Genomic DNA, 20,530 nt, shown 5'->3' on the forward strand with positions numbered 1-20,530 from the left:
GTAGTTCCTAATCAGTGAAAAAGGTAATCTGGGCCAGTTTGTATCAACAGCCCCTAATTGGGGCTGGGTGATTCTTCTCAAGAAGAAAGAAAAATCCAAGAGAAAAGGATAATATGATGATGATTTATCAGGTAGAATACTTGCTAAAATGAAGATATGGCCTAATATTTATAGGTAGATGATTATCTTATTATTGAGCATCCCCCGATGATTATAAGTTCATTCAACAATTATTTTTTGAGCTCTTATTCAGATACTTTTGTTATAAAGCAGTCCTTTAGAAAATGATGGGGATGATAGATATACACATATAGATTCCATTTAGGGAAGAAACACGTCACTTATCTTTTAGAGTGTTTTAGAAAGCATGAACTTTAGATTCAACCTAGATTCAAAACCCATCTCTACAACTTAATAGCTGTATGACTTTCAATAAGTAAGATACTTAATCTCCTAAGCATCAGTGAAAATTAAAGTCACTATGATTTGTATCACATGCAAAAACCAAAAACAGAAAATAAAGATTTTAAAGTAAATAAGCCAGATACTGTTATTTGTAATGCCACTTTAAATATGCTAATCATATACATATATATAACCTATGAAAATTCATAATTTTCTTTTTTTTTTTTAAATAGAAGTTGGTTCTTCCCTCTTGAGACATCCATCTCCTGAGCTTTCCCGGCTAATATCAGCCCATAGCTCTCTTTCCAAAGGAGAACGAAATTTCCAGTGGCCAGTCTTAGCTTTTGTTATACAGCATCATGATCTGGAAGGTCTTGAAATAGCAATGAAACAGGCCTTAAGGAAATCTGCTTGTCGAGTTTTTGCAATGGAGGTATGAATACTTTAATTGGGTTATTGATCCATTTGATGATTCTGTTTAATGATGTCACCTTTCTACCAAACTGAAATTGTGATAAGATAATAGCCAATCAAAAAGATCAAGTATTCACATAAAAAATAAACCCTTAAGTTTATGAATATAAATGTTTTAGAGTTCCATACTTGAGTATTCTAAGAAAATTTATTTCTGCATTGCTTTATTATTTGAAACCAATATTGTCTTTTTAAGAACACTTTTTATAATTAGGATGTCATTTCAATTAAAATAATCATGTAAACAGCATGATAAATAGGGCTTTTTAGTTATAAACTTAACAATCATTACTTATCTGAGTCTCTGTTCACTGGAAATAATAGAATGGCTGCATATCATATTCTTATATATAGTACATCTTCTTTATCATGAGTATGATTAATAACCTGCCACTTTATTGAAAGGAACAATAAAAATATGTTTAAATAAATGGAAGCTTATATATAGAGTTTGAGAAACATTCTGTATTGATCCTAAATGCAAGTTGGGAAAGAAGTGTTTGAGTAAATTAATATTAAGATGAATTTTTGAAATAAGTGCTTTGAAAAAGTATTTTGTTACTGTGTTTTGTATTATTTTCATTATTTTTTTTAATTAGGACCAAAATTATTGACTATTTCAAGTTCAGTTTATTTCTGGTGAAATGAAAGTCAGGTTTCCTAGCATTTTTCCTTGAAAAAGTTAGTCCATGGAAGTACTTTGTTTATAAGTAAGAAAAGCTCTGCATTTTTTACTTGCATATTTTCTTTTTATCTTGGACTCATTTAATCATAATTTATTCAGGCTTTCAACTGGCTTCTGTGTAATGTCATCCAAACAACTTCTCTCCATGATATTCTGTGGCATTTTGTGGCATCATTGACTCCTGCTCCAGTGGAACCAGAGGAAGAAGAGGATGAGGAAAATAAAACAAACAAAGAAAATGCAGAACCAGTGAGTGAGATTTTTGGTTTTTTTAATTGTCCATATTTTTGTATAATAGTAGAACCACCTTTAGACAGTACAGTAATTTGCATAAGGTCATTCACAGATTATAAAATGTAAGTCAAGAATAAAATTTCAATGCTATGAATAATTATTAACTATATTTAGTGAATATTTTCACTCCAGCAATGATACTGTCAGTCAGTTCTGACTTCTCATCAAACATTGTCATGAAGCTTTTAACTGGAAGATATATACTATTGCAGTTCAATACAGGACATATAAACAGGGCAACATTATTACATTGAAGATCAATCTACTTTACCACATTGCTGTAAGTTGGCAGAGAGTAAAAATGATGCTCTGTAGGGACATGAAATTCAAAAATATTTGTTTGGCTAGAAGGAACTTGAATTTTATAGGAGGCAGCATGCATAATAGAAAAGCATTGCAACAGGGCACTGGAAGCCTGGGTTCCAGCCCCATTTTTGCTTCTGTAGCAGTATGAACTTGTGGGCCTCATTTCCATATGTAAAGGGAATGTATGAACTAGACAGCATTTAACTAATAAACACTCTTAAATTATACATTTGATATTTCATGATTAATTTCCAAAGACATTAAGCAACATTATCATAGTCAAAATATTAAAACTCATAGGGAAACAAAGAACATGAGTAAGAACTAGCAGAAACAACAGGCAGCTGAAACAGACCTTCAACAGTTTCAGTGGTTGTAATTATCTGTATATATATAGCATAATTATGTTTAGTATGTTTAAAGAAACAAAAGAGAAACTTTAAAATATGAGAATGTAAGAAGAAATTTAAGAATTAAAAATTTGAGAAAGATATAAATAATTAAAAAATTATATATTAGTATAATAGGTGATGTTAGAAAATCAGTGAAGCAAAAAGAAAAATCAGTTTTGAGATTTATAGCAGATTAGTGAGGAAAGTAGTGAACATAAAGGAGACTTGAAGAAATTACCCAGAATTCGATGGAAGGAAACAGAATATTTAAAAAATGAGTTGCTAAGAAAATGAGAAGGTTTTACATTTATCTAACTGGAGTCCCAGAAAGGGAGGATAGACAGAGTGAAAGAGTGACAGTATTTAAAAGTTGATACCTGAGAATTGTCCAGAATTTATTACAAATAACAGTTCACTGAGTCAAGAAGCCCAATGAACCCCAAGCAGAATGTAGAAAAAGCAGTTATGGGGGCAAATCATAGTGAATTACCTTAACAGAAACAAAAGAAGATCTTTTGTTTTGTGGAAAGCTGCCACAGGGAAAAAATTACATTCAAAGGAGACAGTGAGAATCACTGCTGAATTTTCAGTAACAACATTGCAAGTGAAAAGCAGTGAACTTTTCTTAAAAGGCAATCAATCAATTGACATTTTCAGTTTACTGAAAGAAATTAACCCAGTGAATCTGTCTTTGAAGTAAAAGGGCAAAATAAAGATATTTGCAGAAAATAAAAACAGAGGGATTGCCACAAATAGACTGTCACAAAAAGAAAGGTGTAGTTCATGTCATGTACAATAGGAGACCTCAGATGGAAGATCTAAGAAGAGAATGAAGAGACAAGAAAACGTAAACACATGCTACCTCTTAAAAAACACTGACTGTATCCAAAATGGCAAAATAGTGTAAGAATGATTTTGAAACTTTGTACTGAAATACAGCAATACCATACACATCAGGAGGTGAGATTGGCTTTAGTATTCAGGAGGTTGGTAAGGATTTTGACTAGCTTCAGACTGTGATAAGTATGTATACTACACAAAGAATATAACTAGAGTATATAATTTTCAAACTAAGGGAAATGAAAAAAATAATAAACTCAAATTCCCCCCCACCAAAAGAGAGAAAACAAAACAGAAAAATGAACAGAAAACAAAATAGAAAGCAGTACAAATGGAAAATAATATGTTACAAATAAGTACAGATAAAAAAGTAAAGGACTAAATCCCACATTTAAAGACAAAAATTGTTGGAATAGATGGGAAAAAAAATAAAAGGTAGATAGTGTTTATAAGCATTGCATCTGAAACATAGGTCACAGGAAGATTTAAAGTAGAAGGTTAGAAAAAGATATGCTGGATAAACACCAAGCAAAATAAAGTTGGTGTAGCTATTTTAACAGAAGAAAAGACTGTAAGACAAAATCATTAATAGGGATAAAGAGTCTGTCTACAAAATGATAGATTAAATCCAAACATGCACGTATCTAATAATATAGCCTCAATAATATTAAGTAAAACTTGACAGAACAAGTTTTTCAAGGAAAAACAGAAAAAAGTCCACAGTTATAGTGTGAATTGTTCTATACCCGTAATAGCTATCTCTTCCTGAATAACAAACCACTCCAAAACTCATCAGATTCAAACAATTGCTTATTGGCTCACAACTCTGAGGGTCAATGATTTGGGTGAGGCTCAACTGAGAGGACTGGCTCATTTCTGCATTACGTGTGTAGATTCACCCTGCTAGTAGATTTGTGAGTACACTAGAATTAATACAGATATATGGTATTCATGTGTTTGGTAATTTTTAAGTGACCATATCACTTTCTCCCTAAAAATAGTTCAGATATAATTAGTTAAAGCATGTTTTAGGTATGGTTTGGTTTTGTTGCTTACATTTCTGTTTCATGAGTATCTTTAAAGTATGTATAATGCTTTTTTCTGGGAAACCTCATCCCAGCACACAAACTGATCAACTGGTTTTCCATTTCTGTCTTAGGAGAAAGATACAAGAGTATGTGAACATCCGCTCTCAGACATAGTGATTGCAGGTGAAGCTGCTCATCCTTTACCACATACATTTCACCGCTTACTTCAAACCATCTCCGACCTTATGATGTCTCTCCCCAGTGGCAGTTCGTTACAGCAAATGGCCCTAAGGTAATCATGTATCTAAGTATTCTAGATACACTGGAGAAGAGATTTTGTGGAGTATTCAAAGCACAAAATGCCTGAAAGTCCTCTTTAAATAGTAAGATACAAGAATCTCTGTTATGTGAATAGCTGCTCCCTCATTACTGCCATGATGTAGAATTGTCCTTCTTAGCTCACACCTTGTTTGCCCCTCAGTAAAATCTGGAGAATATACTCGTCAGTGTTTTGAATGATCACACTTTATAATAATCCTCCGCACTTGCTCCTCCTTCCTATACCAAATCACTTGCCTCAGTGCTGCCAAAGAGTATAAGCTTAAACGTCACAGAAAGGGAGAGAAAGATGAAATCTCAAAAACAGAAATCAAAGTAGGGTTTTGAATTGAAAAGAATCTTAAGAAATATGGTGGCTTAAATATATGCAGCCAATTTTATAGCTGCCTTGAGAAGCATCACCTACTTTTAAGTCCACACCTGCTGAGATTTTGAACATTACTGCTACATTGTGAACTTTGTTACTAGACTCACATACTGGACTATACATATAAATAAATCCTCCACTGATTTTTATAAGAAATAAGTTGATGTGGTGGTTACCTACATCCCTAATGATAAGACCAGCAGAAGTGAGATTTTTGGTCCTCCTCCTCAGATTTTTGAAGTATAAAATGTGTTGTACTCTTAGTATGGAATTGTAAGACTAATAAATCTAAGATCAAATAAGTCAGAGAGGCTGTTACAATTGGGGTAACCCTTGTCTACAAAGCTGATTTATCTTTTTTGCTTATGTAGATTTGCTCTTTATGTCCCCAATATTTCTGTATTTAAAATGAGTGAATTTCTCTTAGAATTTACCTTGTTCTAAGGAAATAACCTTTGTTTCTCAAAAAAACGCCAGTAGTGATGTTTTTGTCCCTAAATTTTTTAAATTTCTATTGCTTATCTAGCATATTAAGATTTCTTAAAATATTAGTTACAGAGAACTTCCTATAGAAATTCCTTAGAAATTCCTGAAAAAAAATTAATATATTCCATTCCTTTTTAGATGCTGGAGTCTGAAATTCAAGCAATCTGATCACCAGTTCCTCCATCAGAGCAACGTCTTTCATCACATTAACAATATTTTGTCAAAATCAGATGATGGGGATAGTGAAGAGAGTTTTAGCATCAGTATACAGTCTGGCTTTGAAGCTATGAGTCAGGTCAGTTACTTGTAGTTATCCTGAGTTATCCTATTAATATTCAACAGTATATTGAAGGAGAAACTGAAAGTTACTCATAAATAATTTGATTCTTTAATTTCTCCTCTGGTGTCCCTTGGTTTTATTATCATGGAAGATTTCTACTTGAGTATTACAATCACTTGCATTTGTTTCTGGTAGGAATTATGCATAGTAATGTGCTTAAAGGACTTAACCAGCATTGTTGACATAAAAACTTCAAGCCGACCTGCCATGATCGGCAGTCTGACAGATGGCTCCACAGAAACCTTTTGGGAATCAGGAGATGAGGATAAAAACAAAACTAAAAACATCACCATCAACTGTGTGAAAGGAATCAATGCCCGCTATGTATCTGTTCATGTGGACAATTCCCGAGATCTTGGGGTAAGAAAGGAAACTTCATTTGTGGCATGTTAGTTCTTCTCAGACTTTTAGTCATCATACACTCTTATTTCTGAGTTTAGCCAAAAGATTTTCATCTGGAACCACACCAACCAAAGAGCATTTTTCTATTTCATGCATAAATCCCAAGTCTCAAGATAGATTATGGCCAGAGGCACTGTGGAATAGCAATTCTAAAAAAAGGTTCTGATTGTAAATATACTACAGCTACAGTTGAGCAAAATAAATGTCTACTCTGTAATTTTCTACTTCATGCCCTTGTTTAAGCTATTCCCTTGGCTTAGAAGTCCTTCTCTTAAACTCTGAGATTCTTCCAAAATCTCAAAAGATCTAGCAGAGAAATCCTCTCCCAATACCTCCTCTATTAAAATTTCTCTTTCCCTTTCCTGGTTTCTGTTTGTTATTACTCTGATGGCACTTAATACACTTTGATGTTTAGTGTGATTAGCTTTCAGTTTCTAATGCTCACCCCCAGCCGCATGGGGGTTCCTAGACTAACCTAAATAACAATGATTGATACTCTCTGTGGCCCTGTCCTGTCCACATGTTCTAACTGAACTAAGTGCTCCTTTACAGAAGGCACTAAACAAAGGAAAAAGAGTCTTGTTTACTTGAATGTTAAGAACCAAGAAGAAACCAAACTGCCAGGCCCCCTTGCTGCCACCCCCATTCCTGAGGAAGGATACTCCTTGGGATGTTTTTCTTCAGAGGGGATGTGTCATGCTAGCAAATACAGTATTAATAAATCCTATTCACATTCTTCCTTTCCCGAGACAAGTGAGAGCAGAGGACCTGGATTTCACATAACCTGGATGGAATGGCAGCCACAGAGGTCCAGCCTGCAGTCTGAGCACTCTTGCCATCCATCCACAACCCTGTCCGTCAGTGCAGATGCCGTTCTGCCAGGCACTGAAGAAGGAAAAATATCATGAGCTTATCCCCTCTTCAGACCCTAGCTTTTCAGTTGGTGCAACTACTTTACTTTACTAGAAAGTTTAGTGTAATAAATCCAAAAAAATTTTCTGTCTAGAACTCAATGTTCAGTACAAAGTTATCTTTGATTCATGGTACATTTCAAGCCAGGACATGCTGTCCCTCAGAACAATGATTGCAATCAATTTGACAATTTTGCCTTTCAGGGGAGATAATCATAACAGTATTCATTTAAAAGCCCCAGTGTGTAAGCTGGCATCTGCTTTCCTTTTAAGAAACTGCTCTAAGTTATATGCATCCTTGAGCCTTATATGCTTTGCATAAGACTTATTCAGCCTTAAGTACTCTGGCTCTAGTACCAGCTTGGCTCTTTTCATACTTCAGGGCAATGAACTTCTATTGTTTGATACTTATTTTGTGTGTCAATGTTCCTTCCCTAGTTCAGCAGGGATCTCAAGGGGTTGGAACCCATCAATTCTCATATATCCTTCTGCACGTCCATAACGCAGGCTGGATACATTATGACACAAGTATGGTTAAGCTACATGCCTTCCTTCCTTTTACTTCCAGAAGCAGTGAGAGTAAGACATGAATGACAAGCACTGTTGTTGAAAGGTTTCATGATAGAGATAGATTTTTAATGTTTAGACTTTGGATAAAATGAGTGAACACTAAGCTGCTCTCTCAGAGCCCATGGAGAAAGGCTGAAATGTGAGATTTAAGAGGAAGTTTATGTAAATTTAAAAAAACAACACTAGACTTGTAGGAACTGTGGTTGGTTGGACAGATGGAGTGAGGTCAGCAAGGAAGAACCATAAAGTACAGGCAGAAGAGCTGATGCACTATTTGGTAAGCTGAAAGAATTCATTGCAAGTTCTGAGGCAGGAATATGGCATAATAACTATTTTGAATTGTCTATTTTAGAATAAAGTTACCTCAATGACCTTCTTAACTGGCAAAGCAGTAGAAGATTTGTGCAGAATTAAGCAGGTAATTAAAATTTTGTCATTAAATATTTTTCTATATAGGGAGAAATTTCTTCTTCTCAGTCTCACTGTTGAATTTTAATTTTGGCATGCTACCAAAAGAGTATAGTCTGTATAATATAATATATTTCAGATGGTCCCATATAGGAGCAATTACGATGACCCCTGGTGCTAAACATTTTACCCATTGTTGCTCTAAATGTTTTCTAGTCATGAGCAACTGTAATGTGCCTACAGTCCTCCACCCTGGCTCCCGCTCCCCTAAAAATATTCATGGTGTCCTAAAATTCACTGTAGATGTGATTCACAACTAATACCTTAATTCCCCTACACTTTTTCTTCTGTTTAATAACTCCCTTAGCATTATTTATCCTTACAAGTTTTAAGCAAGACAGTCATGTGCAGTAGCCTAGTAAACTTTACTGTCTGCATAATTATTTGTTATTTGAGCTTGCTGTTATTAGTGCTAAAGTCTAGGGCAGTGGTAAAATAGTGACACAGCCATATCAGATTTCTATCCCTTTTCTGCCCTGCTAGGTTGATCTGGATTCCAGGCACATTGGTTGGGTAACAAGTGAACTTCCAGGAGGGGATAATCACATCATCAAAATTGAATTAAAGGGCCCAGAAAATACACTGCGAGTTCGACAAGTAAAAGTCTTGGGCTGGAAGGATGGTGAAAGCACAAAAATTGCTGGCCAGATTTCAGCCAGTGTGGCCCAGCAAAGGAACTGTGAAGCCGAGACTCTACGAGTATTCAGACTTATTACATCTCAAGTGAGTGTCCTTACTATATATTCTAGCACAGGATAAACTGAAATAATATCTTATCTCAATAATAATATTGGGAACAAAATATTTTGTAAAGCTTATTAGAGATTGCTAGCAACAAATGTGACCCATTTTATCTTCTCACAGCCCTAAACTCCTGTTTCATTTTGCATTCATAATTCTGAAAAGTAGTGGTTTATAGCAGGAATAGCATAGTGATATTATAAACCTACAGAATCAGCTAATGAGTTACCTAGCTTTCGTGCTGGTAATTCCTGCCATTAATTCCTTCTCACATCCCTGTCTTCGTCAGGTATTTGGAAAGCTCATCTCTGGAGATGCTGAACCTACACCGGAACAAGAGGAGAAAGCACTGTTATCATCACCTGAAGGAGAGGAAAAAGTATACAATGTATTTATTTGTATTCTAAAAATATTTTTTTCACTTTTCCATTTTCTTACTTTCCTTCAGTGAAATAATTCATGTATTGCTATTTCTTATAATGGTTGTATGATACAAAAATTCATAAGCAGATAATATTTTTTACTTTAATTAGAAAGAAAATGAAAGAACTATCAAAAGTTCATTTGTTCATGTATAATGTAACTAGTATTTTAAGTAACAACAAAATTTGCTCTGTATTGTGTCCAGGTGTCAGCATTTATAAAATCAACTTAGTTATTTGCTGTGCTGTGCACCGGAAGTATCTTCTTCTTCCTCCATTTTATCCGCCCTTCACAGTCCAGCTCAAAAATAGTATCTTTTCTGTAAAACATCTTTATGATTTCCCCCAGACAATAAGCAGTTCTTAATGTTTACTTGTGCTAAACTTCATAGTAATCTCTATGGCTCTTTTGGTTTTTCTCATGTTGTGTGTATTTGTATACATATTTTATCTCTTCTACTGAATCTCAGTTTCTTAACAACCAAGTATATGTCTGGTTTCACTTGTATCCACTAAAGCATAAACACACATGCATTAAGTAAATTTTTATTGGAATAACCTGTTTTTTATACTGTTCTTGAAATTTCTTCTAAAATGCATGTACTTTACTTACTTGGTCTACATTAAAGCACTATACTTCAGAGGAAAACCTCCTGCATTTCCAGAGAGGACAGCCATGACTAGTCTCAATATTTTTATGTCTTCAGATGTTACAAATAATCACCTTAGTGGCCCTTGAAAAAATAATTCAAGAATGTACTAGTCTAGCCTGTGCCTTCCGAAACAATACTATCTAAATCATCCACATTTTTCTACTTGAGATCTGTAAAAAAATAGGATTTCATAAACTCTGGTAGCTCCTTTAAACATCTTTTGGAGACATTTGAATGATTGTTAAGACTGTGTGACTACTCATTAAATCAACTGAATTTGTGCTAAATAACTGTAATAATTGGTAACAAGCTATCAGAAAGCTTGCATTCTGTTGTTAGATGTGAACCTTTTAAAATAAATTCACAGGGATACTATATAGTGTATAATCAACTCTTTAAATATGTGAAAAAATTGTGCATGTCATGGGAGTTCATTGCAATTATGACCTGGAGTGGTCAGAGGAGACTTCTTGGGGGATATTGTAGAAGAGTTAAACCTGAAGAAGAATGGGTGAAAGTTAGATTAATAGAGAAGATGAGAGCAAGGGCTCATTGAAGAGGCTGGCCTAATAGTAGGAGAGTGTATTTTGATGCATTAAGGTTGATTAGAAAAGATTATGCCAAGCAGTTGGATGACCATGAAATAGTTGCTAGGAGAATAATCTTTTAGGCTGAGTTTTTTAAGTAAAGTTTGTATACAAAAAAAATCATCATTTTAAACTGTGTTGTTCAGTGAATTTTGACCAGTGTTTACAGTAGTAAATCATCACCACATTCAAGTTATAAAACACATGACTCCCAGACTTAATCCTCATGGCCTAGACCCGGGCAACCAGCAAACTGCTGTCTGCCTTTAAGTGTTGCCTTTTCCTGGATGTTATAAATGAAACCACATAAAATGTAACCTTTTTTGTCTGTTTTCTTTCACTGAGTGTAATGCTTCTGAGATTCATCCATGTAGGAACTTGTACCAGTAGCTCATTCTTTTGGTTGCTAAAAAGTACTCCATTATATAGAATTACCATAATTTGTTTATCCTTTCACTTTTTGATGGATATTTGGGTTTTTTCCTCTACTTAGCTATTATTAATAAAGCTTCTATGAACATTAGCATACAAGTCTTCGTATGGATATGTTTTCATTTTTTGGATAAATACCTATGAGTAGGATTGCTGGGTTGTAAGGTAAGTGTATGATTAACTTCATAAGAAACTGCCAAAATCTTTCCAGTGATTAAACCATTTCACATTTTTACCAGAAATGTATGAGATTTCCAGTTGTTCTACATTCTCAACAGCCATTTGGTATTGTCACTTTTTAATTTAAGCCATTCTACTAGGTATAGTAGTATCTCATTGTGGTTTTAATATGGATTTTTCTGATGATTAATAATGTTAGGCAAATTTTCATGTGCTTATTTGATATCTCTGCACTTCATTTAGTGAAGTGTCTCTTCATATACTTTACCCACATGTTTTATATGGGTTGTATTTGTGGGTTGTAAGGTTTCTTTATTTATTCAGGATATAGGTCCTTTACTAAATATGTGTTTTCAAATATTTTCTTCTAGTCTATGATTTATCGTTCAAACAATTGAAGTTTTTAATTTTGAAGTCCAATTAATCTAATTTTTTTAATGACTCAAGATCTTTGTCTCATGTCTAAAATCTAAGGTTACAAATATATTCTCCTGTTTTCTTCTAGAAGCATTAGTTTTGGTTCTTTTGTTTAGAGCTTTCTATAGTTTTGTTAATTTTTCTATACAGTGTGAGATAAAGATTGAGGGGTTTTTTTGTTTATTTTTTACATGTAGATGTCCTGTCTAATTGTCCTACTATCATTCATTGAAATGACCATCTTTATCAATAATCAGTTCACCGTAAATGTGTAGGTCTATTTCTTGTCTCTTTATTCTGGCCCATTCATCTATATTTATTCTCTTACACCAACATCAGACTGTTTTGATTACTGTAGTTTTAAGTAAAAGCTGTTTTAGCTCTCCAGGTCCTGTGCATTTCCATATAAAATGTAGAATCATCTTGTCAGTTTCCTACTCCCACTACCAAAAAAAAAAAAAAACCCTGCTAGAATATTGATTGGAATTGCATCAAATTGACAAGTTGATTTGAGGAGAATTGGCATATTAATAATATTAAGTCTTCCTGTCTATCAACATGATATTCTTTTCCATTTATTCAGATCTTCTTTAATTTTTATCAGAAGTCTTTTGTAGTTTAATGTACAGGTCTTTTACACCTCATACTAAAATGATCCCTAAACATTTCGTACTTTTGATACTATTGCAAATAGTATTTTTATTTCACTCTCCAGTTCATTTCTGGTATATAAAAATACAATTGACTCTTGTGTATTGAACATATATCCTGCAATCTTCTTAATTTCACCATTAGTTCTAGAAGCTTTTTTGTAGAATCTTTTGGATTTTCTTCATAGATAATCCTGTCATCTACAAAGAAAGTTGGTTTTTTTATTTCTTCCTTTCCAACCTATAATGCCTTCAATTTCATTTCCTCTGCTACTGTAACGGCTAAGACCTTCATACCATGTTAAATAGAAGTGATGAGATCAGACATCTTTGCCTTTTCTGGATCTTGAAAGTATTCATTCTTTTACCATTAAGTGTTATGTTAGCTATAGATTTTTTTTGTAAATGTTCTTAGTCAGATTAAGGATGTTTCCTTCTGTTCTTAGTTTGTTGAGAATTTTTATCAGAATGGATATTCTTATATATATTTTTTCATCTTCTTTTAGTCAGTAAAATAATTCATATTTTGCTGTGTAAGTAGGTAAGCAATAGTAGCTTATGTACAGTTCATTTATTTTTTAATAAAAGAGAAAAACTAGGGAAGTGATAGCTAAATGGTACAATCCTTTGCATGTGATGGAAATGTTCTAAAATTGGTGACGATTGCACATATCTGTGAATATACTATAAACCATTTGAATTGTGCATTATAAAAACGTCAACAGTATGTTATGTGAGTATGCCTCAATAAAGGTGTTTTAAAAAGAAAAAAACAGTAAATTATGAAAAAAGTTTAAAAATAAGGGATAACAGAACGATCTAAAAGGAACTCACGTGTCAATGTATAATTTAGCTAGTATTTTAAGTAGCAAAAATTTACTTGTTTTACAAATTTATTTTCTTTAATAGTACAGGGCTGTTGCAGTTACCTACTGTTTTTGAGTGAGCTTTGGTAGTTCTGTCTTTCAAGTAACTTGTCCATTTCATTTAAATTGCTGAATTTATTGGTATAATTTGTTTATAATGTACTTATTCCTTTTAGCATCAGTAGAAACTGTAGTGATGTATCTTCTTTTATAATTTTTTCTGTCTGTTTGCTTTGTGTTTGATTTGGTCTTTTTCTAGTTTCTTAAGGTCCAAATGTAGATCATGCCTGAAACCTTTCTTGCCTCATATTACTAGTGCTATAGATTTCTTCTAGGTGCTGCCTTAATTGAGTGTCACAAATTTTGGTGTTTGGGGTTTTTTTTCATTTCATTCAGTTCAATATAATTTCTGACTCCCATTAGATATCTTCTTTGACCCATGAGCAATTTACAAGTTGTTTAATTTCTAGATATTTGGGGATTTTCTTAATAGCTTTCTGTTATTAATTTCTAGTTTAGTTCAGTTGTGGTCAAAAATACACTTTGTATAATTTTAGTTCTTTTAACATTTGTAAGATTTGAATTCTGGTTCATACGAATATTTTAGTAAATCTCCATGTGCACTTGAAAAGAATTGTGAACTCTGCTTATTTTCTGAGGGAGTTCTATAAATATCAATTAGTTCAAGTTGATTGATAGTTTTGTTGAAGTCTTCAAGAGTCTTACTAAGTTTTGTTCGTTTGCACATTTGCTTGTTCTATCAAGTACAGTAAGAGTAGTTTTAAAGTGTCCAACTATATGGATTTGGTTCTCTGGATTCCAACTTAACTGGCTCCTGATCTCAACTCTTTGATGAGCACCAAAAATGTTATAGCTTTTTAGATCATCAGCTTTTTCTTATTGTTAAGGTGGGAATGACAGTCTCTTGTGTCTTTCTGTATCCTGAGAAAAGCAAGAGTCACTTTTTTACTTTAAACAAAAGAATAGTTTGCCTCAGTTTTCTTACCTGTAAAACAGGCAAAACCTCAGATCTTACCTTATGGAACTATTGTGAAGATGAAATAAGATTACATGTATATGTGTGTATGTGTGTGTGTATATATATATAATGTATAATGTATGTGTGTATATATATTTTTATATATGTATATGTATATAATATGTGTATATATACTTATATACACATATATATGTTTGTTTATCTACTGTCACTTAGCAGAGTGCCATTCATATAATAATCACTATAAAATTTAAGCCTTCATTTTTTTATGCTGTATTTCCTTGATTACTGTTGGTGTTAGAATAGTTTAATTTCAGACCACACATTATCACAGAGTTTTGTTTGGATACTTTCCTTTCCTTTTAACCAAATGCGATTTTCCAGAATTACTCTTCTAACAACTGAATGTAGGATGTGACCTAATAATACTCACAATTTAGAAATAGATAAAAAGTGACCCAAATTGAGTAAATTAAAGAAATCCATGAAAAGAGAGTATACTTCTCCAGATTTCTTAAATTCAGAAATTTTGTTCTTTTTATAGACCTTGGCCCATTCTTCAAATTTTATCCCTTGTCTTAGTGTTATAGGCCTCAATTTAAAGTAAATTCACCTTACAAAAATACCTGCATAATTTTATACAAATTTTATTCAGAGAGCCTGCTTTTTTTTTTTTTCCTTTTTGTATATAAAGGCAACATCTGATGCTGACCTGAAAGAGCATATGGTTGGAATCATATTCAGCAGGAGTAAACTGACTAACTTGCAAAAACAGGTTGGTTAATAGCCATTTCATTACCTTCATCAGTTTTTGTTTGTTGCTTTTAGGGTATAAAGTGTCTTTCCAAAATTTATGGAGGCTTTTTTATGCTGACTTTTAAAGGTCCTGCAAATTAGTCTGCCTTTTTCTAGAAAGGGAGTATTTTGGCATACCCGCATCGCTGTCAAGATTTTATTCTGAATGTTAACTTCCTTACCGTGCTCTGTTATTTCTCATTCTCAGGTAGATTGTTTCATTTTGGTGTCAAATCCCCAGCTATATTAGATTTCATTTGCAATCCCTGTGTTCTTTTTCCCACTGTTTTTTTTTTTCGTTTGTTGCTATTGGGTTTTTTGTTTTGTTTTGTTTTGTTTTGGGGAAGGTTTTTTTGCTGAGCAATTTAATGTTACCTAAACCAGTGGTTAGTATTTTAACTATAAGGAGATGGAGGAGTCATGCTAGAGTGTTCATGTGATGGGGTGCCTGGGTACCATAAAAATCAACCTGTCAAAGGTCAAATAAAATACTGGTTTTAAATTAACCAATTATTTTAACTTTGAACACCATTAAGTCTTTTTTTTAAGTAGATAAGAAATTATTTGTGCTTTATTGATGTTTCATTGAATCATAGATGCTACCAGTTATAAAATATGCAGTTGTTTTATATATCAATAAAAAAGTAAATGTGCTACAATTAAATTGTGAACACCAGCAATTATAAAGCACATTATGAATAGAAATGTTAACATATAGAGGGAAAACATGGTTCCCTTGTTTTCCTTAATTGTTTTTAAGATGAGTTAAGAGAATGCTGTAATGAGTTGACTGGGAGAAAGAGTATCAAAATGAGAATCAACTAATATGCTTGTCTTTTTTTTTTTTTACCTTAGAATAGTAAATCAGACTTACAAAAATGATTTTACATTTCCGTTATGTTGCCTTGAAATAGGTGTGTGCTCACATCGTCCAGGCTATTCGCATGGAAGCCACCAGAGTTCGTGAAGAATGGGAACATGCCATATCAAGCAAAGAAAATGCCAATTCTCAGCCGAGTGATGAAGATGCCTCCTCCGATGCTTACTGCTTTGAGCTGCTCTCTATGGTTTTAGCACTGAGCGGCTCTAACGTGGGCCGGCAGTACCTGGCTCAGCAGCTCACTCTGCTCCAGGATCTCTTCTCACTGCTCCACACAGCCTCTCCTCGAGTCCAGAGACAGGTGCTTGGTCATACCACTTACCTTTGGGCTTATTTTGTTACTTGAAACATGGTTAAAAATTATGCCAGTAAAGAGAATCACCTAAGGGCCTTAAGGATTGATTTTTATTTTGTTTTTTGGATTGTATTTTAACTCCACCTTATTATTTTGACTCATCTTAATGAGAATATGGAAGAGCAAGACATGTTGCATTTTACTAATGTGCTGTTGTGATAAAGACTATTCTGGCTACTGATTGTCTTATTACCATGAGATATATAATGTAATTTCCCTTTAATACTGACCAGATAAACACATGATTTTTCTTGCTGCCCTTGAGAAATTAAAAATAGTGTTTATGTCATATATCTGCCCTTCTCAAGGCTTTTGAAGTCATAGAACAGCAACTAGCCTTATCTTAAAAATGAAAACTTTAAAACAACAATCTGAAATGGAATTTTTTCCTTTTTTTTTTTTCTTATCAGGTGACCTCCTTACTAAGACGAGTTTTGCCTGAAGTGACCCCTAATCGACTGGCCAGCATCATAGGAGTGAAATCCCTCCCCCCTGCAGATATCAGTGATATCATTCACTCAACAGAGAAAGGAGACTGGAATAAGCTAGGTATCTTGGACATGTTTCTAGGATGCATTGCCAAAGCACTCACCGTGCAGCTGAAAGCCAAAGGAACCACCATCACAGGGACAGCCGGTACCACTGTGGGCAAAGGAGTTACTACAGTTACTCTGCCAATGATTTTCAATTCCAGGTTGGTCACTGCATCTGTTTTAGTATGAAAATAGAACAGAGTAAACCACTGTGTGGAGAATTAAGACATGATTTCAAATTCTGCTTTGTTTACTTACTCACCAAATAGCAACCATAAATGAGTGGCCCATGTATAAAAGAATGCTGTGTGTAGTAAAAGTGTCATTTTGAATTAACAGGGAAAGGAATGTCTGCCAAATAGATGACATTCAAATACTTCCCATGTAGAAAAAGAAAATTGTATGTTCTTACCTCACACTAAATACAGAAATAAACTTGCGATAAATTAAAGCTTTTATGTTTCTTTTAAAACTCTACTAGGACAAATTATAGAAGAATGTTTTTGTGAAGTTCAGTTTGGAAAGACTTCCTTAAAAAAAGCACAGAACCCAAAACCCACAGAGGAAAAAAATTCACATATTTGGCTACATAAAAATGAAAACTAATTGATAGACAATACTACCAAAATGTTTTAAGTTGAAGCAACTGACTTGGAAAAAATACTTAACACCTACATAGTAAACAGTGATTTATTAGTCATAATATTAGGAGAGTGACTACAAATCAATGAGAAAAAGACAACTAATTGGAAAACAGGAAAGAGCATTTACTTCAGAGAAGAAAAATTACAAATACCAATAAATGAAAAGACACTTTACTGCTAATTAGAGAAATGTATATTAAAACAATAGGGAAATATCTTTGCATTGGCATAGACTTTTTTTAATGACAGCTAACATGAATTGCTACAGCCTTTTTGATGCCAATTTGATAACATATCACTGTTTAAAATATGCATATCCTTTGACCTACTGATTCTACTTCTAGAACTGTTTTCCTCAAAAATGTTGTTACATGTTTACAGAGATATATATGCAGGGATGTTTGTTACAGAATTGAGTGTAAAACAGAAAATGAGAAATATCTGGAAGAATGCTAGTCAAAAAGTCAATCCATAACATTAAGCAAGTAACACCAGAATGCAGATCAGTCCACTTCCTTCATCTAGTCTTGCTAGGGAAAAGAAATGCCAGCTGAGCTAACCAGTAGTATGCTCACTGATGTAGTTTACATATTCTAGTACAAGTTCTTATCTCTATGTGGACTGGTAAAAAATAATTTGTGGTCTCTGGTTATACTTTAAATAGTACTGTTCTAGAAGATGCATACAAAAATAGTACATAGAAATATCTGAAAGGGAATACATATCACAATAGCTACTGTCTTGGAGTTAAGGAGATAGATTATGGGTAATGTTTTAACTGTTTCTTTTAAAATCCTTGAATTGATTTAGTCATTTACAAATTAAAATGCTGCAGGCTGAAATAACAATCTCCTTACTCATTTGTAACTGCCACTGATTGGTCTTCAAATACTGGCTTTTCCTTGTAGTTATATTCGACGAGGTGAAAGTCATTGGTGGATGAAAGGCTCAACTCCTACCCAAATCTCAGAGATCATCATTAAACTTATTAAGGATATGGCAGCAGTAAGTTCCCATCCTCCTGATTGTTATGTCAATGAAGTGCAGTAGAATTCTGATAAACAAAACAAGCAGCTTACTGCACTGAACCGACATAAGTACATTAGTGTTATTAAAGGCTCTGTTTAGTAAGTTTTGATGTTAGGTGTTGCACCGTTTCTCTTTTCAGTTAGTAATAAATTTGTCCTTTCTATAAACTCCATTTCAAGCTTCCCAAATAATTTCCTTGAGAATTGTTACATAAGTCTTCTAAGACTTTAAACTTAAAAAATAAAATATGCTCTTTGAACCCTGACAAACAGCCTGTGTCCAAAAGAAAAATGGCTCACCAAAGTGAGAATTTCTCATTCTCTTCAGTTCTCCTGGCTTATAAAGCCTTAACTCATTTTTATTAATATGCTGTACCACTATCTTTAGATGTTGACTTTTCAGAGAGATCTGGAGTGTGAAGGAAAGGGAATTATTTCTCAAAGTACCTAACTTTTTGGTTCTCTCAAAATGTGTTAGCTCCCTCACATTCCATTATATTCCTAGGAGTCCAGCCTGAGGAGGCCAAGATACTATGGGATTATAGGATTCTGAGACTAGAGTAGATGGGAGGCATTTCAGAGGAGGAGGAACTTGAACTACCCCTTAAAAGGCTCAGAGTATGTGGATATTGGATGAAGGAAGATATTCTGGAGAGCTAGGAAGTTCTCAACAACATGGACATTTTCTCAATTGGAGAAATGGAGAATTTTCTCAGTTCTCACATAGGCCTTCTCAGGATGATCATAGATTAAAAATATTTAGGAATACCTAAATTCTGTTGTAGTCAAATGTTGAGGTCAAGTTAGCAAATAAAGGTAGTTGTAATTTGAACCCATTTTGCTCTTGCAGTCTGTACCACCTTCCTTAGAATGCAATGCCTCAGGTAGATGATATTAGATGGAAAAATTTGCAGGAGGTATTGGTATAGTAAATATTCAATATGTAAATTCATTGCTTGATAATATTGTTTACATAGCCTAGTAATATTTGTCTAAAGCAATATTTATCTTAAGTTTAGCTATATAATTTTCATGTAAGGTTTCATAATCAAAATTACTCAAGCATAGAAAGGTAAGAGGAAATGCCTTTGAGCTCTATAGGAAAAGAGTATTGAGAACCTAAATTTTTATTTACTTTTCTTTTGAATTATAAAAATAGTGATTAGAAGTTAAAATTCATAGAGTTGTGAAGGATTTTTATTTCAGAAGTATGTCCATTGATCTAAAATTCCACTAAAATCTTTCCATTATGGTGAGATATTATTAAGAGAATAGAATTTACTACTGTAATTATGCATTTCTGGTTGCTTATTAAATTATTCTTTCCTGTTCAATAGGGTCATCTGTCAGAAGCATGGTCTCGGGTGACAAAGAATGCCATTGCAGAAACCATCATTGCCTTGACCAAGATGGAGGAAGAATTCAGATCTCCAGTGAGATGTATTGCAACAACTAGGGTGGGTTTTTTTCACTCTAGTGTGGTGGTTACAGATATTTACTGTTTTATATTCCTTATTACTTGCTTTTGTAATTTTTGTGAAGATAGGGATAAAACTGGTTAGATAAGCTAAATAACCTTGTGTCAGGGTATTGTCTTTCTAATGATATATTCACTGTGGCTTACACCGTAAATTTAGTGTCATCATTATGCTGCAACAGACTGAAGGTCTTTCCCAGAAAATGCCCTTGCTACACTTTTGGCTCAATTGTCCTAAAATAGAGCCCTATAATCTAATTACTGGATTTACAGGCCTTACTTATAAAAAACAAAAAGTGTGTGCACAGGGTAGGATGGGGCAGAATCCCTTACCGAGTGGGATTGCACTCTTAAGGTGAGACATCTATGGTAAATTCTTTATAAGAATTCGAATAACCTTTTAATACTTAGATCTCATAAGAAAGAATAAATAGCACATCTTTATTGAATAATGCAATTGATAAGCTTGATTTAATAGTTCTATAAAAAAACTATTTAAATCTTTCTAGTTGCAAGAATATACATACTTTTTTTCAGGACTAAATAACACACCTTTCAACTAT

General features: G+C 33.5%; 1 protein-coding gene across 16 annotated transcripts in view; it reads left to right on the forward strand.

The window, feature by feature from the left end:
• The window catches only part of MYCBP2 (MYC binding protein 2), a 241,384-nt gene that overhangs the window by 202,819 nt on the left and 18,035 nt on the right, over positions 1 to 20,530 (forward strand). For 14 of the 16 annotated variants that reach the window (XM_073212475.1, XM_073212480.1, XM_073212477.1 and 11 more), the window contains 13 exons: positions 639 to 838; positions 1,664 to 1,813; positions 4,556 to 4,716; positions 5,755 to 5,911; positions 6,092 to 6,316; positions 8,192 to 8,257; positions 8,791 to 9,030; positions 9,338 to 9,436; positions 14,950 to 15,030; positions 15,965 to 16,231; positions 16,696 to 16,979; positions 18,371 to 18,467; positions 19,828 to 19,947. In XM_073212475.1, coding sequence (XP_073068576.1) covers positions 639 to 838; positions 1,664 to 1,813; positions 4,556 to 4,716; positions 5,755 to 5,911; positions 6,092 to 6,316; positions 8,192 to 8,257; positions 8,791 to 9,030; positions 9,338 to 9,436; positions 14,950 to 15,030; positions 15,965 to 16,231; positions 16,696 to 16,979; positions 18,371 to 18,467; positions 19,828 to 19,947 — 2,147 coding nt within the window. The remainder of the gene's footprint in view (positions 1 to 638; positions 839 to 1,663; positions 1,814 to 4,555; positions 4,717 to 5,754; positions 5,912 to 6,091; positions 6,317 to 8,191; positions 8,258 to 8,790; positions 9,031 to 9,337; positions 9,437 to 14,949; positions 15,031 to 15,964; positions 16,232 to 16,695; positions 16,980 to 18,370; positions 18,468 to 19,827; positions 19,948 to 20,530) is intronic. The other 2 variants (XM_073212476.1, XM_073212489.1) reach the window with 1 other exon arrangement.

The sequence above is a fragment of the Manis javanica genome, chromosome 9 (assembly GCF_040802235.1).
Source record: "Manis javanica isolate MJ-LG chromosome 9, MJ_LKY, whole genome shotgun sequence".
In the NCBI taxonomy this organism is placed as follows: domain Eukaryota; kingdom Metazoa; phylum Chordata; class Mammalia; order Pholidota; family Manidae; genus Manis; species Manis javanica.